The 20,538-nt window shown below is 38.9% G+C and overlaps 1 protein-coding gene across 1 annotated transcript in view; it reads left to right on the plus strand.

The window, feature by feature from the left end:
- The window catches only part of LYST (lysosomal trafficking regulator), a 100,070-nt gene extending 81,816 nt beyond the window's left edge, over nucleotides 1-18,254 (plus strand). The window contains exons 45-54 of the mRNA XM_067465009.1: nucleotides 1,211-1,428; nucleotides 2,187-2,417; nucleotides 3,533-3,722; nucleotides 5,512-5,648; nucleotides 7,089-7,187; nucleotides 10,409-10,548; nucleotides 11,184-11,281; nucleotides 14,562-14,718; nucleotides 16,479-16,550; nucleotides 17,749-18,254. Coding sequence (XP_067321110.1) covers nucleotides 1,211-1,428; nucleotides 2,187-2,417; nucleotides 3,533-3,722; nucleotides 5,512-5,648; nucleotides 7,089-7,187; nucleotides 10,409-10,548; nucleotides 11,184-11,281; nucleotides 14,562-14,718; nucleotides 16,479-16,550; nucleotides 17,749-17,887 — 1,481 coding nt within the window. The 3' untranslated portion in view covers nucleotides 17,888-18,254. The remainder of the gene's footprint in view (nucleotides 1-1,210; nucleotides 1,429-2,186; nucleotides 2,418-3,532; nucleotides 3,723-5,511; nucleotides 5,649-7,088; nucleotides 7,188-10,408; nucleotides 10,549-11,183; nucleotides 11,282-14,561; nucleotides 14,719-16,478; nucleotides 16,551-17,748) is intronic.
- The last annotated feature ends 2,284 nt before the right edge of the window (nucleotides 18,255-20,538 follow it).

Here is a 20,538-nt window from a genome sequence, read left to right on the forward strand (position 1 = left end):
TAATGGCCTTGCAGCTTCAAAGCCTGGCTGATTGCTGCCTGGGGGAATCCTTTGTTGGGGGGTGTTAGCGGCCCTGATTGATTCCACAGATATATAAACCTCACTTGTCTAGTTTCAACAGACCTCACAACCTCTGAGGATACCTGTCATAGATGTGGCCAAAATGTCAGGAGAGAATGCTTCTGGAACATGCCATACAGTTCAGAAAACTCACAGCAAACCACTATGCAGGCTTCTTACCTCGTCTTTATCCCATTGTTTCCACCAATGGGATAAATTGGTGGAATCCAAGACTTTGGCTAACAACAACAATAACCATAATAATATTTTAATTATTTATTACCTCCCTTTCCTTTTGGCCCTATCTCTATCACCAATGTGGGAACCTTTTCCTGTTCCATCGCTGTGGCATAAAATGTCATTGATCCTGTGCCAGACTTCAGTCACCTAATCTCCCTACTAAAACTGTAAAAACACAGCCACAAACTGCATTTAGAAAGAATCTGCTTCTACTTTAGCCATCTCCTTGCAACCATAGTGGATTGGAAATATACATTCATGCCCCAGAGTCTGTATATATGTTTAACATTGTATATTATCTGATCCATTCATTTAATGCTAGTGACTTTTACCCTGAGTTCTACATCTGAAGGTCTCTTTTTGAAGTACTGAAAATCTTTATTGGTTAAGATCCAGAAAACTCTGTTTAGGATAAACTCAATAGAAACCGTTTTCATTTATAACATTCATCCAATTGTGAGGTATATCTGGCAATGTAAATTCCATTATAATTTTGTATTGATGTATCTGAATGGAATGTTAGAAATATAAGTTGAATACAAGAGTGTAGCACTCCTGTCTATGTCTTCAATTTGCCTGTCAACTTGTGGTGGCCCGATTAATTTCAAAGAGTTTTCTTAGACAAGGAGTGTCGAGAGGTGATCTTGCCAGTTCCTTCTTCTGAAATGTAACCTACAGCACCTGGTTTCAGATTGTATCTGGTGTCTTTAGGATTTTTAGGAACTTACAGGATAAACAAACAAGGCAAATAGATTATTCATGTCTTCCCTGCCAGCCTCACAACATAAAAATAAAAATAAACAACATAACACTACAATGTAATAATATAATATCTATAATAGTGAAATGTGTATTCTATTAATTATACAAATATAAACCATATAGTATCAACTACTGCCTATTTTTATAGGATTTGATTTTGGGGTACGTCAGAATGGTGAACGAGTAAACCACGTGAACCTCCCACCATGGGCTCGAAATGACCCCCGACTTTTTATCCTGATCCACCGTCAAGCTTTAGAGTCTGATCATGTTTCCCAGACCATCTGTCACTGGATTGATTTAGTATTTGGGTATAAGCAAAAAGGGAAAGCTTCAGTTCAAGCTATCAATGTGTTTCACCCTGCTGTAAGTATCCTTTTTCCCCATTATTTTTTTTTTTTGCATTGGTACAATATAGAAACTGGTTGGAGAAAAGTAGTCTTGTATAGTGGAGTTGATGGATGTTGCAAGCCACTTGGAGGGCTGCAGTTGCCCATCCTGTGCTAAAGAAAGTATGGGATAGATCATGGCTTCTTAAACTGTGGGTCCCGACCCCAAACGGGATCTCCTTAGCTCCATGTTGGGGTCCCAAAAATTTGACAACAGCAAATGTTTTCTAAACATTACCTAGTGACTCTACACAAATTTGTTGTGTGCTGTTTACGTAAAAACTTATTAGGCCAAGTGGGGTCAAGAAGCCATGGAGTAGATAACAATCTCTTGAGAATAATTTCAATTTATTCATAACAATTAACAGAAATAGGTAGGATAAGTATCCTGGACATGAGTCCAGAAACATCACAGTAGTCTAAAGATACTGGTTCTTTTTGTTTTCAAGTTCTGGAACTCTCCGTTTTCTCTTCTGTGTGCAATATGTTTTATTTAGATAATACAGAAAACTTAGAGAAAATAACGAAGTTAATTCCAAGGCTTTGGTAGAACTTTGCTCAAGGTTTGAATTGTGCCTGGCTATTTGAGAATTCTGCCTAATAAATAAAGATTCAAGTACACAATATGTACTCACATGTTAAGAACATCAGGTTATGTAGTGAGACCCATATAGTGTGTGTGTCCTCCTACACAAACACAGTGCTTTATTTTTCTGTCTCTGACTCATATTTTAGACATACTTTGGCATGGATGTATCGGCTGTTGAAGATCCTGTTCAGAGAAGAGCCCTAGAGACTATGATAAAGACATACGGACAAACCCCTCGCCAGCTGTTCCACACTGCACATGTCAGCAGACCTGGATCCAAACTCATTATGGAAGGAGAGCTCCCTGCTGCCATGGGATTATTAGTGCAGTTCGCCTTCAGAGAAACGAAGGAGCCGACCAAAGAGATTGTTTATCCGGTATATCACTGTTATTCATAAGGGTATATCAGTGTTATTCCTAAGGTTATCCACAATTTAGTATGTAGCATTGCCATTTTTTCCATTAAAACAAAGTTGTTTTAGAGGGGGGGAAACTTGTCAAGAGAGCATCTAGAAGGAAATTAGACTCGGAGGCAGAATTAATTTTCTGTTTCCCACTGTACTTGAATTGGAACCTCCTTTTGCTGCACTGCAAACCATCAAATCATCACTAGTGTTTTAAAGTGCTTTCTTACTTTATTTTAATGGCCATGAATGTTTGTATGGGAGAAGAGTGGAGCATTTTTGCCATGTGAAAGTGGGTCAGATATTTTTCTTCTTTTAAGTAATTCTCTAAAGCTTTAAGCAGAATACTACTTCCTTAAATCGTGTCACTGTGTTTCTTAGCAGAAATGTTTTACCAAAATCCAAGATAAGATTTAGTGTGCATCTTTTACCCAGGAAACCAGTTATCGGCTCTGAAAATGAAAAGATCAGACTGATGTGATTTGCCTTAGATGATTTGCCCGGTGAACAATTCTGATAAAAAAAAAAATCCAATTCTATTTGGTTACAGAATTCCTTCCCCCCCCCCCCCCTTCCTTCATCCTCTCAAATCCTCGTTCAGCAGCACTGTTGTGGTTTCTTAAAGTATAGCTTCCATTACTCCACTCTGTTCATTCCATTATTCGAATCATGGGAGAACAGGTTGAGGTCCCTCTGTCAGCTCCAGCTCCCCAAGGATAGTAAAACATCCGGGCATACCCTGGGCAATGTCTTTGCAAACGCCCAATTCTCTCACACCAGAAGTGACTTGCAGTTTCTCAAGTAGCTCCTGACACATGAAAAAAACTCCAAAATGGGAAAGTGGTGAAAAGGGAACCCTAAATCTGAGATAAGAACCAGAACTGTCCTTTTGAACTAAACAGACTGGGCTTGTTACATCTGAACTTTCCATTATGTCCTCCTATCTTTCCTTTTTGATACTTTTTAGGACCTTATATCTAACTAGATACATGTATCTTTACTTTTAAGTTTTCAGTTTATCTTCCTATTCTGGTACTTTACAGTTCCTTTATTGACAATTTCTTTATTGACAATTGTCTTTCTTCTAGAGCCCTTTACCTTGGATCAAAGGCTTAAAGTGGGGTGAATATGTAGGTTCTCCCAGTGCCCCTGATCCTGTTGTTTGCTTCAGCCAGCCACATGGAGAAAGATTTGGCTCTCTGCAAGCTCTACCCACAAGAGCTATTTGTGGCTTGTCCCGAAAATTCTGCCTTCTGATGATATATAGCAAAGAGCAAGGTAAGGATGTTATCTTATGTTTGTCTGGGTAGAAGCCCTGGAAAAAGAAATTGTAATGGCAGTGGGATTATCTAGATTCTCTGTTATCTAACAGACCAAAAGATTACACATAATACTGAGGCATGTGCTGCTTAGATGGTATAGTTCTTCTGGAAATCCCAAACTGTATGGGAGCAGAACTATGTTGGAAGAAATTGTATGGATCCCGTGTGCATTGCAGCAATTTTAATTACATCTGCAGAATCATGCAGACTTTAATTTATTCTCCAGATGTAGTTAAAAAAAACCCTCTAGGAGCCATGAGGAAGTTGGTCTATGTAAACAATTTTCAGCATAGTTTGAACTCTCTTTTGCAATTCTGATGGATCACACGTGGACTTGTTTGTAGCAACTTCAGGAAAAGAGATTCATATTAAAAAATCTAAAAGTTACACAGTTTATGTTCTTTGAGATGTGCTTGCAATATTAATACAAATATATGAACTGTGGTAAAAGGTAAAGATTTTCCCTGACATTAAGTCTAGTCGTGTCCAACTCTAGTGGATGGTTCTCATCTACATTTCTAAACCAAAGAGCCGGCGTTGTCCGTAGACACCTCCAAGATAATGTGGCCCTTATGACTGCATTGAATGCCGTTACCTTCTTGCCAAAGCGATACCTATTGGTCTACTCACATGGTGCAGTGGGTTAAACCACTGAGCTGCTGAACTTGCTGACTGAAAGGTTGGTGGTTCAAATCCGGGTAGCAGAGTGAGCTCCTTCTGTTAGTCCCAGCTGCTGCCAACCTAGCAGGTCAAACATGTGAGTAGATCAATAGGTACCACTCCAGGGGGAAGGTAATGGCACTCCATGCAGTCATGCCAGCCACATGACCTTGGAAATGTCTCTTAAGGATTTTTTTCATCATCTGGCATTCTTTGTCAAACCAGATGGGTCTGGTGGGTCTGCTGTCAGTGTGTTGGAGGTGGCCAGACTTGGGGACAAAAGTTAGGTCTTCCTGTAGTACAATGATTAGCTCACCATAAGCTCTCAGAGTAGATTCCATTGGTCGATCCAAGAGAAATTACTGATCTTAGACTTGATGCTGGTTTTGATTTAAGTCTGGCTGTAAGCTGAGCCTGGGCTTCGTCTGACCATTTAGCACTAAGCTTAAATGGGTTCCCTGTGGTAGTGATCCTTGGTACAACTTTAAGCAAACTTTATGACCAGAGACAATTATGTCCAGAATCAAGGGCTGATGGTCACTATCAGTTTTGGTACCAATGCTAAAGTTCTGGACTCTATAAAAGGCATTTCTCAGGACTAAGGCATAATCCACTGTACTGGAGCCGAGTGGGTTTGAGAAAGTGAGTTCGCCACAGCTATCCTCTGAGGCTGATCCATTTAAGATCAGTAGATCCAAGTTGAACTGGAGTTGTGCCAGGCAAAAACCGGCAAAGTTTGATTTTGGGTCTTTTGATTTTCTAAAGGGGAAGTACCTGTTGTCCCTTAATCCTCTTAATTCTGGGTATTTGTCTTCTAACTCACCTTGGAGGTGTCTAGGGACAACACTGGTTCTTCGACTTAGAAATGGAGGTGAGCACCACCCCCCAGAGTCTGATATGACTAGACTTAATGTCAAAGGGAAATCTATACTATATATGAACTGCTCGGATAAAGTCAAAAATGCCATATATTGTTGCATAAACATTCTGTTTTTAAAAGCTGGACACTATAAGAGCAGTGCTTGTTATAGCTTAGAATAGTGGATATTACCTGTTTCACCTGAATGTCTTGACTATTGTTGCAGGTGTCAGAAGTATGCACAGTACAGATATCCAGTGGTCAGCTATCCTGAGTTGGGGTTATGCCGACAATATCTTAAGGCTGAAGAGCAAGCAGAGTGAACCTCCAGTTAACTTTGTACAAAGTTCACAATTTCATCAGGTATAATTCCTTAATTCTTTTCTTGTAAATTAATTTTTAATCTATTGACTACAATGCTTGAAAAATGTAAGGTTAACAGTCATTTCATTGCAAGAAAAAAAACCAGAATTTTATGGTACATTTACAACTAAGGCCTTAGGCAAATACTGTGTTAGTAAATTCAAAACAAGGCTTGTAAATATTTATTCTGTCTTTGTCCCTCTCTTCCTCTTGGATGTATCATTTATGCTATAGTTTGTTAAATGCACAGTTAGCAGTTACATTTGAACAAGGTTACTGTTCTCTACAAACTGATCAGGGCCTGATGCTGGTTTAATATTCTGGTTTGTTAACAGATCTAGCCACATTTTACTTGTTTGGATATACTAGAAAACTGTAGGCAACATTCTCAAGCCTCCTCTGTTTAATGATTTTTCTGTATATAATATGCTGTTTCAGTACTGAAGTGTATATGTGTTCTTTGGTATGCGGTTTTTCCTAAATCTATGTTCTTGAAATTGTGGGAGGGGCTGCAGACTATGTGACCAGATCAGGAACTGTTTAAAATAGGCATCTTCAAACTGCTGCCCCCCAGCTGTTTGGGACATCATCTCCCAGAAGGCCTAGCCAGCTTGTTCAATGGTCAGGAATTCTGGGAACTGGAGGCCCAAACAGCTGGAGGGCCACAGTTTGTGAATGCGTGGTTTAGAACACTGTTAAAAGATAACAGTTGAGAGATGACCATTGAAGATGACAGCGGGAAGTAGACGATTATAAAGGAGAGTTGTACAGAGACTGATAAAGACTGAAAGTTGAAGACACAAACTGAAATGTTTTAAACTTTAAACCAACAAGAAATGTGCCTGTTTATTTAAATACATAAAGTTGTGAGTAAAACAAATGTGTTGTTTTAAAGATGTCTGCTTAAATTTGTGTCTCCAGAGAGCATGAAATAGAAACAAGATATTTATGGAGAGTAGATGTTTTTTGATAACGGCTGTTAGGAATTTTGGGAGTTGAAGTCCAAAACACCTGGAGGGCTGAAGTTTGCCCATGTCTGGTGTAAAGGAATAGGGCATGCAGAAAATGTGAAGTTAATGAGTCTTGATACAGGAAATTCATGTATGTCCACATTCATTCATAGGCCCCAGGGGTGAGAAAGGCAGTATATAAATACTGTAAAAAAAATAAAAAAATAAATGGCACTTTGCATTTTTCAGCAGCCAATTTGTCTGTGTTGCTCTGTACCACACCTCTGCAATCGCTACACCTTTTCCCATGAAGTATCATATGTATCACAGGAGTAACTGCTTATACATAATTATTATGTAAATCAGTGCTGACTGATAATTAACTGCATTTAGGTACCTCTGTGGCTAAGAGAACGTTAGCTATTGCTGAGGGATTTTCCAGTATTTAAAATTGCATGCTTATAATGTCTCTTCTGTTCTTATATCTAAGGTAACAAGTTGTGCTTGGGTGCCAGACAGTTGTCAACTTTTTACTGGCAGCAAATGTGGTGTCATCACAGCCTATATGAACAGATTCACAAATAGTACAGTAAGTAAACCAGGAAACTGTTAACTTTCTAAAAATCAGACTGTTATAGATCATTTAAAAGTCATGATAACATTAAAAAGGAAATGTTTCCCATTTCTATGCACCAGTTATATTGTAATATATGTGCTATACTACAGTATAATATTACAGCAAAATGCTTCTGCTTTTCATAGATTTTCTAAATAGATAATTGGCCTCAATTCCCTTGAGATGTAGGATATCTACAATAAGATTATGTGATACAGTAGCTAGAGTATGTGTTTCAAAGTATCTGGAGGAGGCTGCAGATCTACTGAGATGAGTGCTACTGGTAGAAGACATATGTAATTGTTATTTAATTTGGTTTTTTTAATGTTGTGTTTGCTATGTTTTGAACTGTGATCAAATTATGTAGTTGTTAGCTGCTATGGGAAGAAAAGTGGAGAAAAATAGTAAATAAATAGATAATACCTGCAACATGTACCTTTTAAAGCACTGTGATTTGGAAAAGAAATTCCTATTAGGGAAAAGGACTGGGGGAAGGATTGCCCATTAAAATTAGACACTTTTTTGACATTTGGTTAACAATTCTCCAGAACATAATGGGTATGTCAAGTTAAAACCTATTACATTGAAACTATTTTTTAACTTTTGGGTTTGAAAAAAATCTGATTAGTAATACAGCTGCTTTCAGGTGGTTATTTTGACCACAAAAAGTAGATTTATTTACAGTTTTAAAATAGTGTTGTGGCGTGAAGATTACTACAGATGCAGACTGCAGCCAGGAAATCAGGAGACACTTACTTCTTGAGAGGAGAGCAATGACCAATCTCGATAAAATAGTGAAGAGTAGAGACATCACACTGGCAACGAAGATCCTCATAGTTAAAGCAATGGTATTCCCAGTAGCAACCTATGGATGTGAAAGCTAGACCGTAAGGAAGGCTCAGCGAAGAAAGATAGACGCTTTTGAACTATGGTGTTGGAGGAAACTTCTGAGAGTGCCTTGGACCACAAGAAGATCAAACTAGTCCATACTCCAGGAAATAAAGCCCGACTGCTCATTGGAGGGAAGGATATTAGAGGCAAAGATGAAGTACTTTGGCCACATAATGAGAAGACAGGAAGACTTGGAGAAGGCAATGATGCTGGACAAAATGAAAGGAAAAAGGAAGAGGGCAGACCAAGGGCAAGGTAGATGGATGATATCCTTGAAGGGACTGGCTTGACCTTGAAGGAGTTGTGGGTGGCCACGGCCAACAGGGAGCTCTGGCATGGGCTAGTCCATGAGGTCGCGAAGAGTTGGAAGTGACTGAACAACTAAACTACAACAAAATGTAATGTTCAAATAAATTACTGCAGTTTGGGCCTACATAGTGTTTAAGTGCCCATTATATACACTGCTGCACAGGTGTGTCTGTCCCTCCCCTGTAGATTCCCCACAGTCCTGCATTTGCACATAGTCAGCACAGCAGGCAAGCAGTGCAGCTTCTGGGTCTAATCAGCTTCTTGAGACAAGGCCATATGGCATGACAACATGCTCACTAGCATCTGTCTTGGCTTTTGGTCCCAGCTGAATAAGAGTAATAGGGAACAACGTGTTTCAGTGCAGCACAGAAAATACCAATGACAGTCTTCATATGTAACTTACTGAAGTATGTAACACTGCGATTCCACACTGTTTGCACTGCCACCTCTGTGCATTGAAAACTAGAGCATTCTGTCAATATGCTACTATACTGCTTTGAGGTGTAAAACTCTATGAGCAGAAAAGATCATTTATATTCCTGAACATTTGGCACAAGACATCTTAGGGTTGGTGTGTTGGCTGCTGAAGTCTAGCAAACCTGACTTCTCGAGTTGTGTAACTAGTGTATCTTGATTGTTGTCTCTCACCTCGACTGTGTACCATTATTAGCCTTCTGTAGCAACATCCTGTAGCTTAATTAGCACTCTGGCTTTTCAAGGCAGGGAGAAATGGAATTAAATATTGTAGCTGGGTTTTTTTCTCATAGCAGTTTGTTCTTCACTATGGCATAAAATCACTGTGCTCTTCACTGGGAAAAATATGAATTTAAGGAAGAACATGTACATTGAGGCAGGCCAATTCTATAGAGCAGGCATCCTTAATGGCTTGTTCAATTGTCAGGAATTATGGGAGTTGGAGGCTTAAGTGGTTGGAGGGCCAAAGTTTGAGGATGCCTGATATAGAGCAACAGATAGCTTACTTGTAACTGGTTCTTCAAACAGTCATCTGGTCATTTTTATGCTAATAACTGTGTGAGAGATCTGAAGAAGGTGTCTTTCACAGATAATGCCATATTATCCTTTACTTGTCAGCTTGGGAGCCCCTGGTGTTGCATCAGGTTAAACTGCTGAGTTGCTGAACTTGCTTACAGAAAGGTCAGCAGTTTGAATCTGGGGAGCGGGGTGAGCCCCTGTTCTTAGCCCCAGCTTCTGCCAACCTAGCAGTTTGAAAACATGCAGATGTGAGTAGATCAATAGGTACCACCTTAGAGGGAAGGTAACGGTGCTCCTCCATGCAGTCATGCCGGCCACATGACCTTGGTGATGTCTATGGACAACGCTGGCTTTTGGGCTTAAAAATGGAGATGAGCACCCACCCCCAGAGTCGAACACGACTAGGCTTAATGTCAGGGAAAACCTTTACCTTTATAAGTGTCTAGTCTGGTTTTGCTCAAAAGAAGAGCATACTACATGTGTTTATGGAATGTACCACTCATGCTTTGAAGCCAGTCACAAAAGTCACAAGTGGGACTTAACTGACAAAAACTGAGATGAGCATCACCCCCCAGAGTTGGACAAAACTAGACTTAATACTAGGGGAAAATTTTACCTTTGCTTTGTCAGTTAAGTATTCTAGTTTTTTAAGAGTTATAAGTGCCTTTGATTTGAGCCTTGAACAACCTATTTTACAACCCGGTGAAATAAAAAAAAAACACTACTGTATAGATCAGAATTATAAAACGTTTCAGTTGATCCTAACTAGAATACTACACCCATTAAATCAGTCAAATTGACATAAAAGTGGACTTACCAAATTTCTACCAATTCAGTGTTTGGGATTAACATTTGGATTTAGTCCCTTGAATCTAGTGAAAGTAAAGTATTAAAATATCTGCCACATAAGTCTCACCATAAACTACATTTACTGGACAGTATTTGCCCCATTTTCTTCTCTGCACAATACATTTTGACCATAGGGTGATCTTGTTTTTCAGCCTTCTGAGATTGAAATGGAATCTCAGGTGCATCTATATGGCCATACTGCAGAGATCACTAGCTTGTTTGTCTGCAAGCCCTACAGCATAATGATAAGTGTAAGCAAAGATGGAACCTGCATCATATGGGATTTGAACAGGTAAATAGGTCTTCATATCTGCATTGTACTGAACTTTTATTGATTTAGGATGGATTTGCTTTGTTTCGTGAATTGTAACATTTATGTGTAAGCTGTGCATCTCTTCCATCCGTGCCATACTTAGTATATTGGTACTGCAGAAAAGTTTTAGTGGTAGGACCCAGGCAGTCCTTGAGTTACAAACATCCAACTTATATAAATGACTCTTTACCCCTCAGAAGGGAAATTCACTCCTGAAAGAGTTATCATAGAGGAAAGGTGTCTCCACTGAAGCTTCATCGCCAATTCTTGTTTCTACAATAAGCCACCTTTTTCAAAATCCCATTCTCACAGGGACAGAAAGTGAGGGGAAATCTTCTGAACAGGGGCACAGACAGCAAAACAAACACCACGGGGCTGTGAACCCTTCCCTATGCTATCTAAAGCGCATTATACATCTGGAGTTACACTTTAAAAAATACATGTTCTGACTTACACATAAATTCAGCTTAAGAACAAACCTACAGAACCCATCTTGTTTGTAATTTGGGAATTGCCTTTATTCAAAATTAGTATGGGAAAGAGCTGTGTGAAACAATGTGTTGGTACTGATGTGGTAATCTAATTGTCTAATTTGAAAACTTTGCCTTTCACAGGTTGTGCTATGTACAAAGTCTTGCTGGACACAAGAGCCCCGTAACAGCAGTGTCTGCTAGTGAAACCACAGGGGACGTTGCAACAGTTTGTGATTCAGGTTGGTGCTTCCAAGCAAATTGCCTGGTCTTGTAACCTTAGTAACTTCAGGAAAGGCTAAATATAAAATACACCACAGCATAAAACAGAAAGAGAGACAGAGAAATATAGACTCAAAAAATTAAATCACGTGGAACAAATTTCTGTTGGGATATGTTGTCCAGAAATTTCAACTGGGCTAAATGAAAATGTAACTGATTCTCAGGTGCATTGAATATTAGTAGACTGGTATGTCCCATGAAAGTCTTGTGTATGAACATCATATGGGATTAGATTATTGTTACCACCCGGAAAGGCAAGAGTCACATGACAGGAGGACAAATATTAAGGTAACGAAACTATGGCTCCTTGCCCAGTTATGCACGTGGCCAAGCTAGAAAAGTAAACAGAAGAAAATATAGAAACATAAGGAGAATCCTTAATCTGGTACAAATTGAATGCATATGGAAAACACTATAAGGCAGCCAGTGCAAGGATGGGATGGATATTTTCATATACATGCAAGGACTTTCATAGTGCATTGCCCAACATGAAATGCTCTAGCGAAGGAGACATCCAGGAAATAGCCAGGTGAAATTATGAAACATGAGAAGAGATGGCACAACTTGAAGGAAGATCTAAACAATGCCTCACCTAAGCCAACTGAGGCAATTTAGAGTATCTGGTAAATGCAGAGGGACTTGACCAATTAGAATTAAAAGGACACATTTTTTGTTCTGCAATAATAATATTCTGCAATAATATAACTATAAAATGATAGTGTTTAGTGTTCATATTAGTATACTTATTTATTTATTTATTTATTTATTTACGACATTTATATCCCCACCCTTCTCATCCCGAAGGGGACTCAGGGCAGCTTGCATGAGTGGCATTATCCCATGCCCGAACAACAATTAAAACAACATTAAAACCAACGTATGTAAATGTTAGACAACTATTGTGCATAGAAATCTATTGTGTATAGATCCAAAGCCAGATAATCAGATAATCATATTCATCAATCCAAAGTCAATTCCAACTGTATTGCACCGATAATTATGCTGGGCCAAATGCTTGTTCCCAAAGCCAAGATTTCAGTTGTTTGCAAAATGACAAGAGAGAAGGGGCCAATATAATCCCACTAGGGTGGGAGTTCCACAGCTGAGGGGCCACCACTGAGAAGGCCCTGTCTCTCATCCCCACCAGTCGCCCCTACAAAAATGGTGGGACCGAGAGCAGGGCCTCTCCAGAAGATCTTAACCTCTGTGATGGTTCATAGAGGGACATGCATTCAGACAGGTAAATTGTTAGGACAACTCACTTGTTCTGACATATGAATACATATGTTAGATGTTGCCTCCTACAAGGTCAATCTCGTTCTCTGTATTGCTCAGTATTGCTCAGTATTGTCTGTCTCGACTCACAGTAGCTGTTCACTTGCTGCCATGTAGCACAACAGAGCAAAATCTTGGTTCCAGGTTGTGTGTGGCAGAATGCTATCATTTAGTTGTTCAGAACTTCCTCTCATTACATCATACGGCTGGTGTTCAAATCTGGCCGGAGCCCTGAACAGGAATGTGTCTTTCAGGGAATGGGGATTTTTTGTACAGTCTTCTTACAAGCAAAATGTCACTTCATTAGATTGATACAAAGAGTTTTCCACCATTCTACTTGCAGAGACCATCTTCATTGTATAGCACATGTTCTTTCACTGAACCGTGATGCCTCTTTAAAATCTAATTGCTAAAATCCTTGCTGGCTCATAACAACAAAGACTGGTCCAGTAGATGGTATTAGCAGGGATCCGGAGAGCCCCTTGGCACAGTTTGCCTCATGTTGGATCCCCCATGTAGCTTGATGCTATTGGTATGTGCAGATCAAGGGTTGAGGTACTGTTGGGCAGAACACAGTGCAGCACTTTAATTCCAGTCAGCTTGTTTACTCTGCATGTTCATAGACAAAATGGAAGTTTGCTTAGCAATACGCATGGGTACACAAGTGTACATGGTAGTTTAAATTCTCTGACTAAATCACCCTTGGGTCAAATTTGTTCTCCAAACTTTTGCATCACAGAAACTCCTAAGGGGGGAATACAAGCCTAAATTGCTTTTGCTAATATTACATCTCCTCTTTGCCTGCTCATACTAAGTAACTGGCAGCATGGGAATTGTATTAAAGTGTTCATTAACTATAGATACAAAATGAAGACAAATAGCAGTGATGTTCCCATTGCCTCTGAAATGGATGCAAATCTAGAAGAGAAGGAAAAAATAGCTAACGCTAATGTAGATTTTAGCCATTTGTTGATTACAGGCAGCTAGTAGAATCTCTCGTGGATACTCAAAACTGTAAGATCTTAGTACAATATAGAAATCTAACTGAAATGTTTCTAGTATTCTGTTTCCCAGTTTTTAATATTCTCACAAAAGATTACCCAAGAAAAACTAGGTATTGTAAGTACTGTTCTGCAACACATCCCTAACCATAGCCTAGAAAACCAAAGCTGTGGACTCCATTGTGGAATTCAGTGTTTATCCTGTGTTTATCCTCCTATATCGTTAGAAATAAAGCTTTACCTTGCTGCTGGTTTGTATGCAGTTTGGGGTAGTTGGTTTGTATCTCACAAAGTACATAGATAACATTAAATAACATTAAATGTTTGAAAAGCCCCAAATTAGGTTTGTGGATTTTCTGTATGATTTGAATCTCCTAGTGACTCTATTTGTTCTAAGTAATAGATTTGTTCATGTGTGTGGGGGGTGGGGGGGCTGTTTTATAAAATGCTGTTTCTTCAGCATGGTCTCTGAATTGAATTGTTTATTGTACCAACCATAGGCCATGACATGACATAATATATAACCTTTAAAAGTACAATAAGCACTTTCCAATGTAAACATTATAACTTATTCCATATACTGGCTCTTTAAAATTATAGTAGCAGTGACATGAGAACAATCACAAATGTCTGATTTGTATCATCCCAAACTATCTTCATTTCCATATACTCTGGTTTCTCTTCAGATCGTATAAATCTTTCACATGGTTTCTGTGAAATCACACATATGGTATTTCCTATGCCTGCGCAGTCAGAAATGGAATTTTCTAGAAAGCTCTTGATCCATTTGGCGGAAGCCCCACCCACTCTTGCCAAATAGTATATAGCCAGTGGGAGGGGCTACAACCTCATTTCCTTTAGTCCACAGCTCTTGTAGCAGCTAGGGAAACTAAATACTTTTAGTTGAGCAGTTCTTTGGGGAAATATATAATTTTATCTTATTTCTGGCTCTCTTGCATTTCAGTTGGTGGCGGCAGTGACCTCAGACTGTGGACAGTGAACGGGGACCTTGTGGGGCATGTGCACTGCAGGGAAATCATATGCTCCGTTGCCTTCTCTAACCAGCCTGAAGGTGTCTCTATCAATGTGATTGCTGGGGGATTAGAAAATGGGGTTGTACGGTGAGTGGCTATAATTAATAATTTTCTTTTCTGCTTGTATGCATTGCTTTAAAAAGCTACAGTGACATATTCTGGAACTATCTACCCTCCTTTTCTTTCCTAACATCTCTTTTAAAAATATGATTATTGCTGTGAAGTACTTCCTACCCATTTTTTCCTTTTTATTCAGGCAAGCTTTTGAAGAAGGAGGTTTTTAAGATCAAATCAGGGAATATTGTGGTTTTACGTATGAATAGGTTTTTAATTGATTTTAAGGTTTTTAACTATTTTAATACCTTTAATATTTAATTCTATTTTAATGTTTATATTTTTGGAGATTTTTAAACTATATTGTATTAGTTTTACTGAAAGCCGCTTTGAGTCTTGTTTTTTGGAGAGATAAAGCAGAGTAATAATAATTATTGTAATTATTGTTATTATTTTCGTGATCCTAACTTGTCAACTTTGTAACAAGTTATTGAAGAGATGTGACCATTTTACAATACATTAAAATGTATTTTACTCTTTATAAAAATTAAAAGAACAGGTAATATATTTATTACTGAACAAAATATGTATTTAGACAATGTTATCAAAATGGCATACATATCTAAGAAACAGGTTGCTCTTTGGTCTTTTTAAATGAATGTTCATCCATTCTTTCATTATCTTTTAAAAAAGAATTCAAACTTTATATCATTCCAAAGCTATTCATTCTCTCTGTGTATGGCTAAGAGAGATGGATTTACTGAGTCATAGACATGGTAAAAATATTGGGCTTCCATATGAAGAAAAGCTTACATGCTTTGGTGTTTGGGGGAGACAAAGAGCAATATGCATGGCTTATGCTTCTCATCCAATACAATTTGAGATTATCAAATGAAATGGATCAGCAACATATTAAGGACAGACAAAGAAAAGTACTTTTTATTGTATACAGAATCAACTACAACAAAATGATATGAAAGACATGGTTTAGGTGTTCTGAAAAGAGGCAGTAGACACATCACTATGGAAGGGATCTCTCAACAACAACTAGCTATAAAAAGGAAATGAAATGTGTTTGAATAGCAGTAGCTGGGGAGGAAAGGCCAATGACAGGAAAGACTTCCCAGAAGCATCTGGCTGGACATATTTGAGCTCCAGCTACCTTTCTTATGTGGTGCCTATGGAAGGCCATCAGGGATGCGGCCATCCTGGTCTCTCTTGGGAGGGAGTTCCACAGTCTGGGAGCAGCCACCAAAAAGGACCTCTCCTGTGTTCCCACCAAGCACACTTGAGCAGGTGGTGGGACAGAGAGAGGGCCCTCCTCAGTTGATCATAGATGTCTACCAGGTTCATAGAAGGAAATAATGTCCTTCAGATAACCTGGACCTAAGCCATATACTATATATATATGTATTAAGTAGAGCAGTGGTTCTCAACCTGTGGATCTCCAAATGTTTTGGTCTTCAACTCTCAGAAATCCTAACAGCTGGTAAACTGGCTGGGATTTCTGGGAGTTGTAGGCCAAAACACCTGGGGACCTACAGGTTAAGAACCACTGCAGTAGAGCGACATTGCAGAGAGTTAGATTTTGGGTTTTCTGGATGAAATTTTAAAATTACAAAAACTTACAACATGGGTATGCCTAGAGATCATACCAAGACCAATTATTAGAATGTTTATACTGTGATCATTAATGAAGGCACAAGACTACCTCCAGATCTCTGGAAAACTTTGCCTGCAATTAGATTGTATATTGTACCATTAATTCTAATTATTTATTTGTTTATCTTTAGGCTGTGGAGCACATGGGATTTGAAACCAGTCCGGGAAATTACATTTCCTAAATCAAATAAACCTATTGTGAGGTAAAAAAAACAAAACATTTGCTTCATATGAATTTACTGTTATAACTTTTGAAATACCTATTCAACATAAAAAATTCAATTTTCATATGCTTTGATTATATCTACAGTTGCTTTTGTAGTGCGCTATTGTAAAATTGTCAGTACCTTGAATTTTCCTTTAAACGTTGTCTTGAAGAACAAAAACATAGAATCAATATATATTTTAAAGTAATGTCTATTCGAGTACAGGCATTCCATTATTTCGTCTGCTTCTCTTTCAAACTGTATCCCTATGTCTTGTAAATGTTCAGTATCTATATCTATATATAAAAGCCAAAGCATTCATCAAGCCTACATGACTGGACGAATTCGGACCAAACTTGGCACACATACCCTTCATTATCCAACTTAAAATAATTCTGGGGTTTGAACTGGAATAAAACCCACCCCCCACCCTTTTTGGGCTAAAGCAGAGGGACAGAAAAGGAACAAAGTAAATTGGATGTGGCTAGGTGAAGTAGCCCTCTGTGACGTGACTGGGAAACAAATGGAGCAAAACAGAATTGGCTGCTGCTAGATGACATGGGAAAAGGAGAGAGGAAGGAAGAAAAGAGAGTAAAGAAGGGAAAGGAAAAGGAAAAGAAAGGGAAGTGTAAGAAAGAAAAATGAGGGAAAGAAAAGAAAGATGAAAGCTATGAGTGGAGAGAAAGATGGAGGGAAGGAAGGGAAGGAAGGAAGGGACGAGGGAAGGGAGGGAAGAGATAGAAAGAATGAAACAATGAAGGGAGAATGAAATGGGAAAGAGAGAAACGAAAAGGCGGGCAGGAAGAAAGAGAAAGAGGAAAGAAAGGGAGAGAAGGGAAGAAAGAGAAAAAGGGAAGAGAAAGGAAGGGAAATTGAAGTGTGGGAGGGAAGGGGAGAAAGAAAAGGAGGGAAGGAAGGAAGAGAAAAGGGAAAAGGTGTGAGGGGGAGAGAAGGAAGAAAGGGAAAGAAGGGAATGGAAGAAAGAAGGTAGGAAAGAGAGAAAAAAGAAGGAAAGTGAAGAGAGAGAACAGAGGGAGGGAGTGGGCAAAAGGAAAAGGAGGTAAGGAAGAAAGAGAAAGGAAAAAAGGTACAAGAGGAAGGAAGGGAAAAGCCACAAAGAAAATGCATGACATGGCAATGCCAGAATATTATATAAGCTGTGATAGACTTTATTTTGTTTCCAAATTCTTTACAGCCTTACCTTTTCCTGTGACGGACATCACTTGTATACGGCAAATAATGAAGGAACTGTTATTGCTTGGTGTCGCAAGGACCAGCAGCGCTTGAAGCTCCCCATGTTCTACTCATTCCTGAGCAGCTATGCAGCCGGCTGATGCGCCTTGGTCTTGGCCACTTTTGAAGCACTTTCAGATCACAGAGCCTCTCTGGGTTTTAAACAGATTTTAAGAGTCACTAAGCAAGACAGTGACAAAAGGCTTTTGCATATGCTCATGCATCCAACTTGATAAACCATATCACAATTGTAGGAAAGGTCTGCACTGCTTTTTTTGGTACCCGGAGAACAAATAGATGGCTGCGCTGTAACCCAGAAGTTTAAATGCTGCAATGTATAATGTAAAAATATTTTTACACATCATTCCATGGACACATATATTATAAATCCTGAAGCACTAGCAATGACTTTTGCTCCTTTGTGATGTAAAAAATAGAATTAAAAATTTCAAAGATTTATTTAAAAAATATCAGTGTTTCTGTGTAAATTATTAGTAGACCACAATACTTGCTGTAGGATAAACATAGCTGCTGCCATTGTTTTAAAAACGGAGGACTTGAAATCGCTTTGTAAAGGAGCAAATGAACTCGGTAGGTGTTTCTGCACCAATGTGATATCCTGTATTGTCTCGGGCCCCATCTACACTGCCATATAGTGCGGTTTGAAACTGCATTATATCAGTTTAATCTGGCCATAATAAAGCATTATATGGTCAGTGTGGACTCATATAATGTCGTTTTACTTCACTGAACTGCACTATATGAATCTATACTTTCCATTGTGTAGATGGGGTCTTAATAACAGATCACAGGTCTCCAACAAGGAAATTGGACATATCTGTAATTTTGATGGACAAAACTGTTGTGGCAACATAATGCCACTTTGAGTCCCATCCATGGAAGAAAAGTTGGATAAAAGGAAATAAATAAATAAATAAATAATGCATACAAGCAAGAACTTACAAAAATTATTTGTGTGTATATATGTGCCTGTATGTGCAGACATGCATGTGTGCATTGGACATCCATGTATTCTGAATATACTGTCCCTTATTTATTTATTTATTTATTTATTTATTTACAGTTGTTCTACCGCACCCTTCTCACCCCAAAGGGGGCTCAGAGTGGCTTAGAGAACACATATGGGAAAAATTCAATGCTAATTATACAATTAACAAGGACAGGCAACACAGAAGAGATAAAGGCAGCTTTTCCAATCTTATTTCTGGCATCTTGGAGGCTGTGCTAGACTCTCACCACAGGGGGTGATGTTGCTCCACCTTCCATGCCAAGGAGCTTCTTCTCGATTGATGTCCTTAAGGGCGCCATTATAACCTCCCCGCTAAAAGCGGTCCCTATTTCTCTACTCGCATTTCTGCTTTTGACCTGCTAGGTGGACAGGTGAGCTGGGGCTAATGGCGGGTGCTCATCTCCAACCCGGTCTCGAACTGCTGACCTTTTGATCAGCAGGATCTTTCTGCAGCACAGTGGTTTAGCCTGCTGTGCTAAAGCCCAGCGCCTTTTGACTTGCACTGCAATGGTTAAGAAAATTAAAAATTGGTAAGAAAAAATGTTTTTTTTTCCTCTTACCCGATAAGAGCAGTAAACTGACATTTTAAGCAATTCAATTTAGTTCATATACATGACACTCACCCCAAATACCATTACAGCTTGGTTTTATCAGAGAAATCATACTGAAAAGCCATGTTTCATATTTAAATACATTTCAAGAGATAAACTGCAGTAGTTTTCATTGTGCATATTATGCTAGTATATATAAAGTTGTTTAAAAAACATATGAGCTGCAGTTTTAATAGATATTTAAATATCACCACTCTGCTTCTGCTTTTAAAAACCCAACCCCAGTGGATGTTAAGTATTTACATTTTTCCGATTCTTAATTAGGTTTCTATTGTAACAAGTCCAGAGAACAAGCTGCTTTAATTAAGTGATTATACATACAGTACTGATATCTGCTGCTCTTGTCAGAACCATTAAAACCAACAGAATAAAGAATGTGTTGTCGAAGGCTTTCATGGCGAGAATCACTGGATTGCTATGAGTTTTCCGGGCTGTATAGCCATTTTCCAGAAGCATTCTCTTCTGATGTTTCACCCACATCTATGGCAGGCATCCTCAGAGGTTGTGAGGATGCCTGCCATAGATATGGGGAACTCCAGACAGGAAACAATCAGGGCCAACCAACACCTCCCAACAAAGGATTGCCCCAGGCAGGAAAGAGCCAGTCTTTGAAGCTGCAAGGCCACAGTTTTTAAAGTTGGCTTTAAACCCATCTTTAAATCTCTTTTCCTGTCCACCAACGTTACATTTCCCATTCTTGAATTGGGAGTATAGTAACTGCTTTGTGAGATGATGATCCGGCATACAGACAACGTGACTAATCCAGTGGAGTTGATGGCGTAGGAGCATCACTTCAATGCTGGAGGTCTTTGCTTCTTCCAGCACACTGACATTTGACTAAAACATATAATTAAAATTATTTTAAAATATCTTTTAAACGGTATAGCACCTTTCCTTTGAAGACCTCCCATTCTCAAAAGCCCATTGGAATAAAAGCCGTTTCCAATTTCCCAAGAATATGCTTGGATTGATCTGGTCTCTAAACCATGCCCCCCCCCCCCCACCTTAGTGCTTAAAGGATATGTCACCTGAAACTAGAAACAATATCTGGGATGGATAATGGCAGAGTCATGAACAAGAACACACCCAGGACGGAAAACTATGAACTAAT

Source organism: Anolis sagrei, chromosome 1 (assembly GCF_037176765.1).
Source record: "Anolis sagrei isolate rAnoSag1 chromosome 1, rAnoSag1.mat, whole genome shotgun sequence".
NCBI classification, from domain to species: Eukaryota; Metazoa; Chordata; class Lepidosauria; order Squamata; family Dactyloidae; genus Anolis; species Anolis sagrei.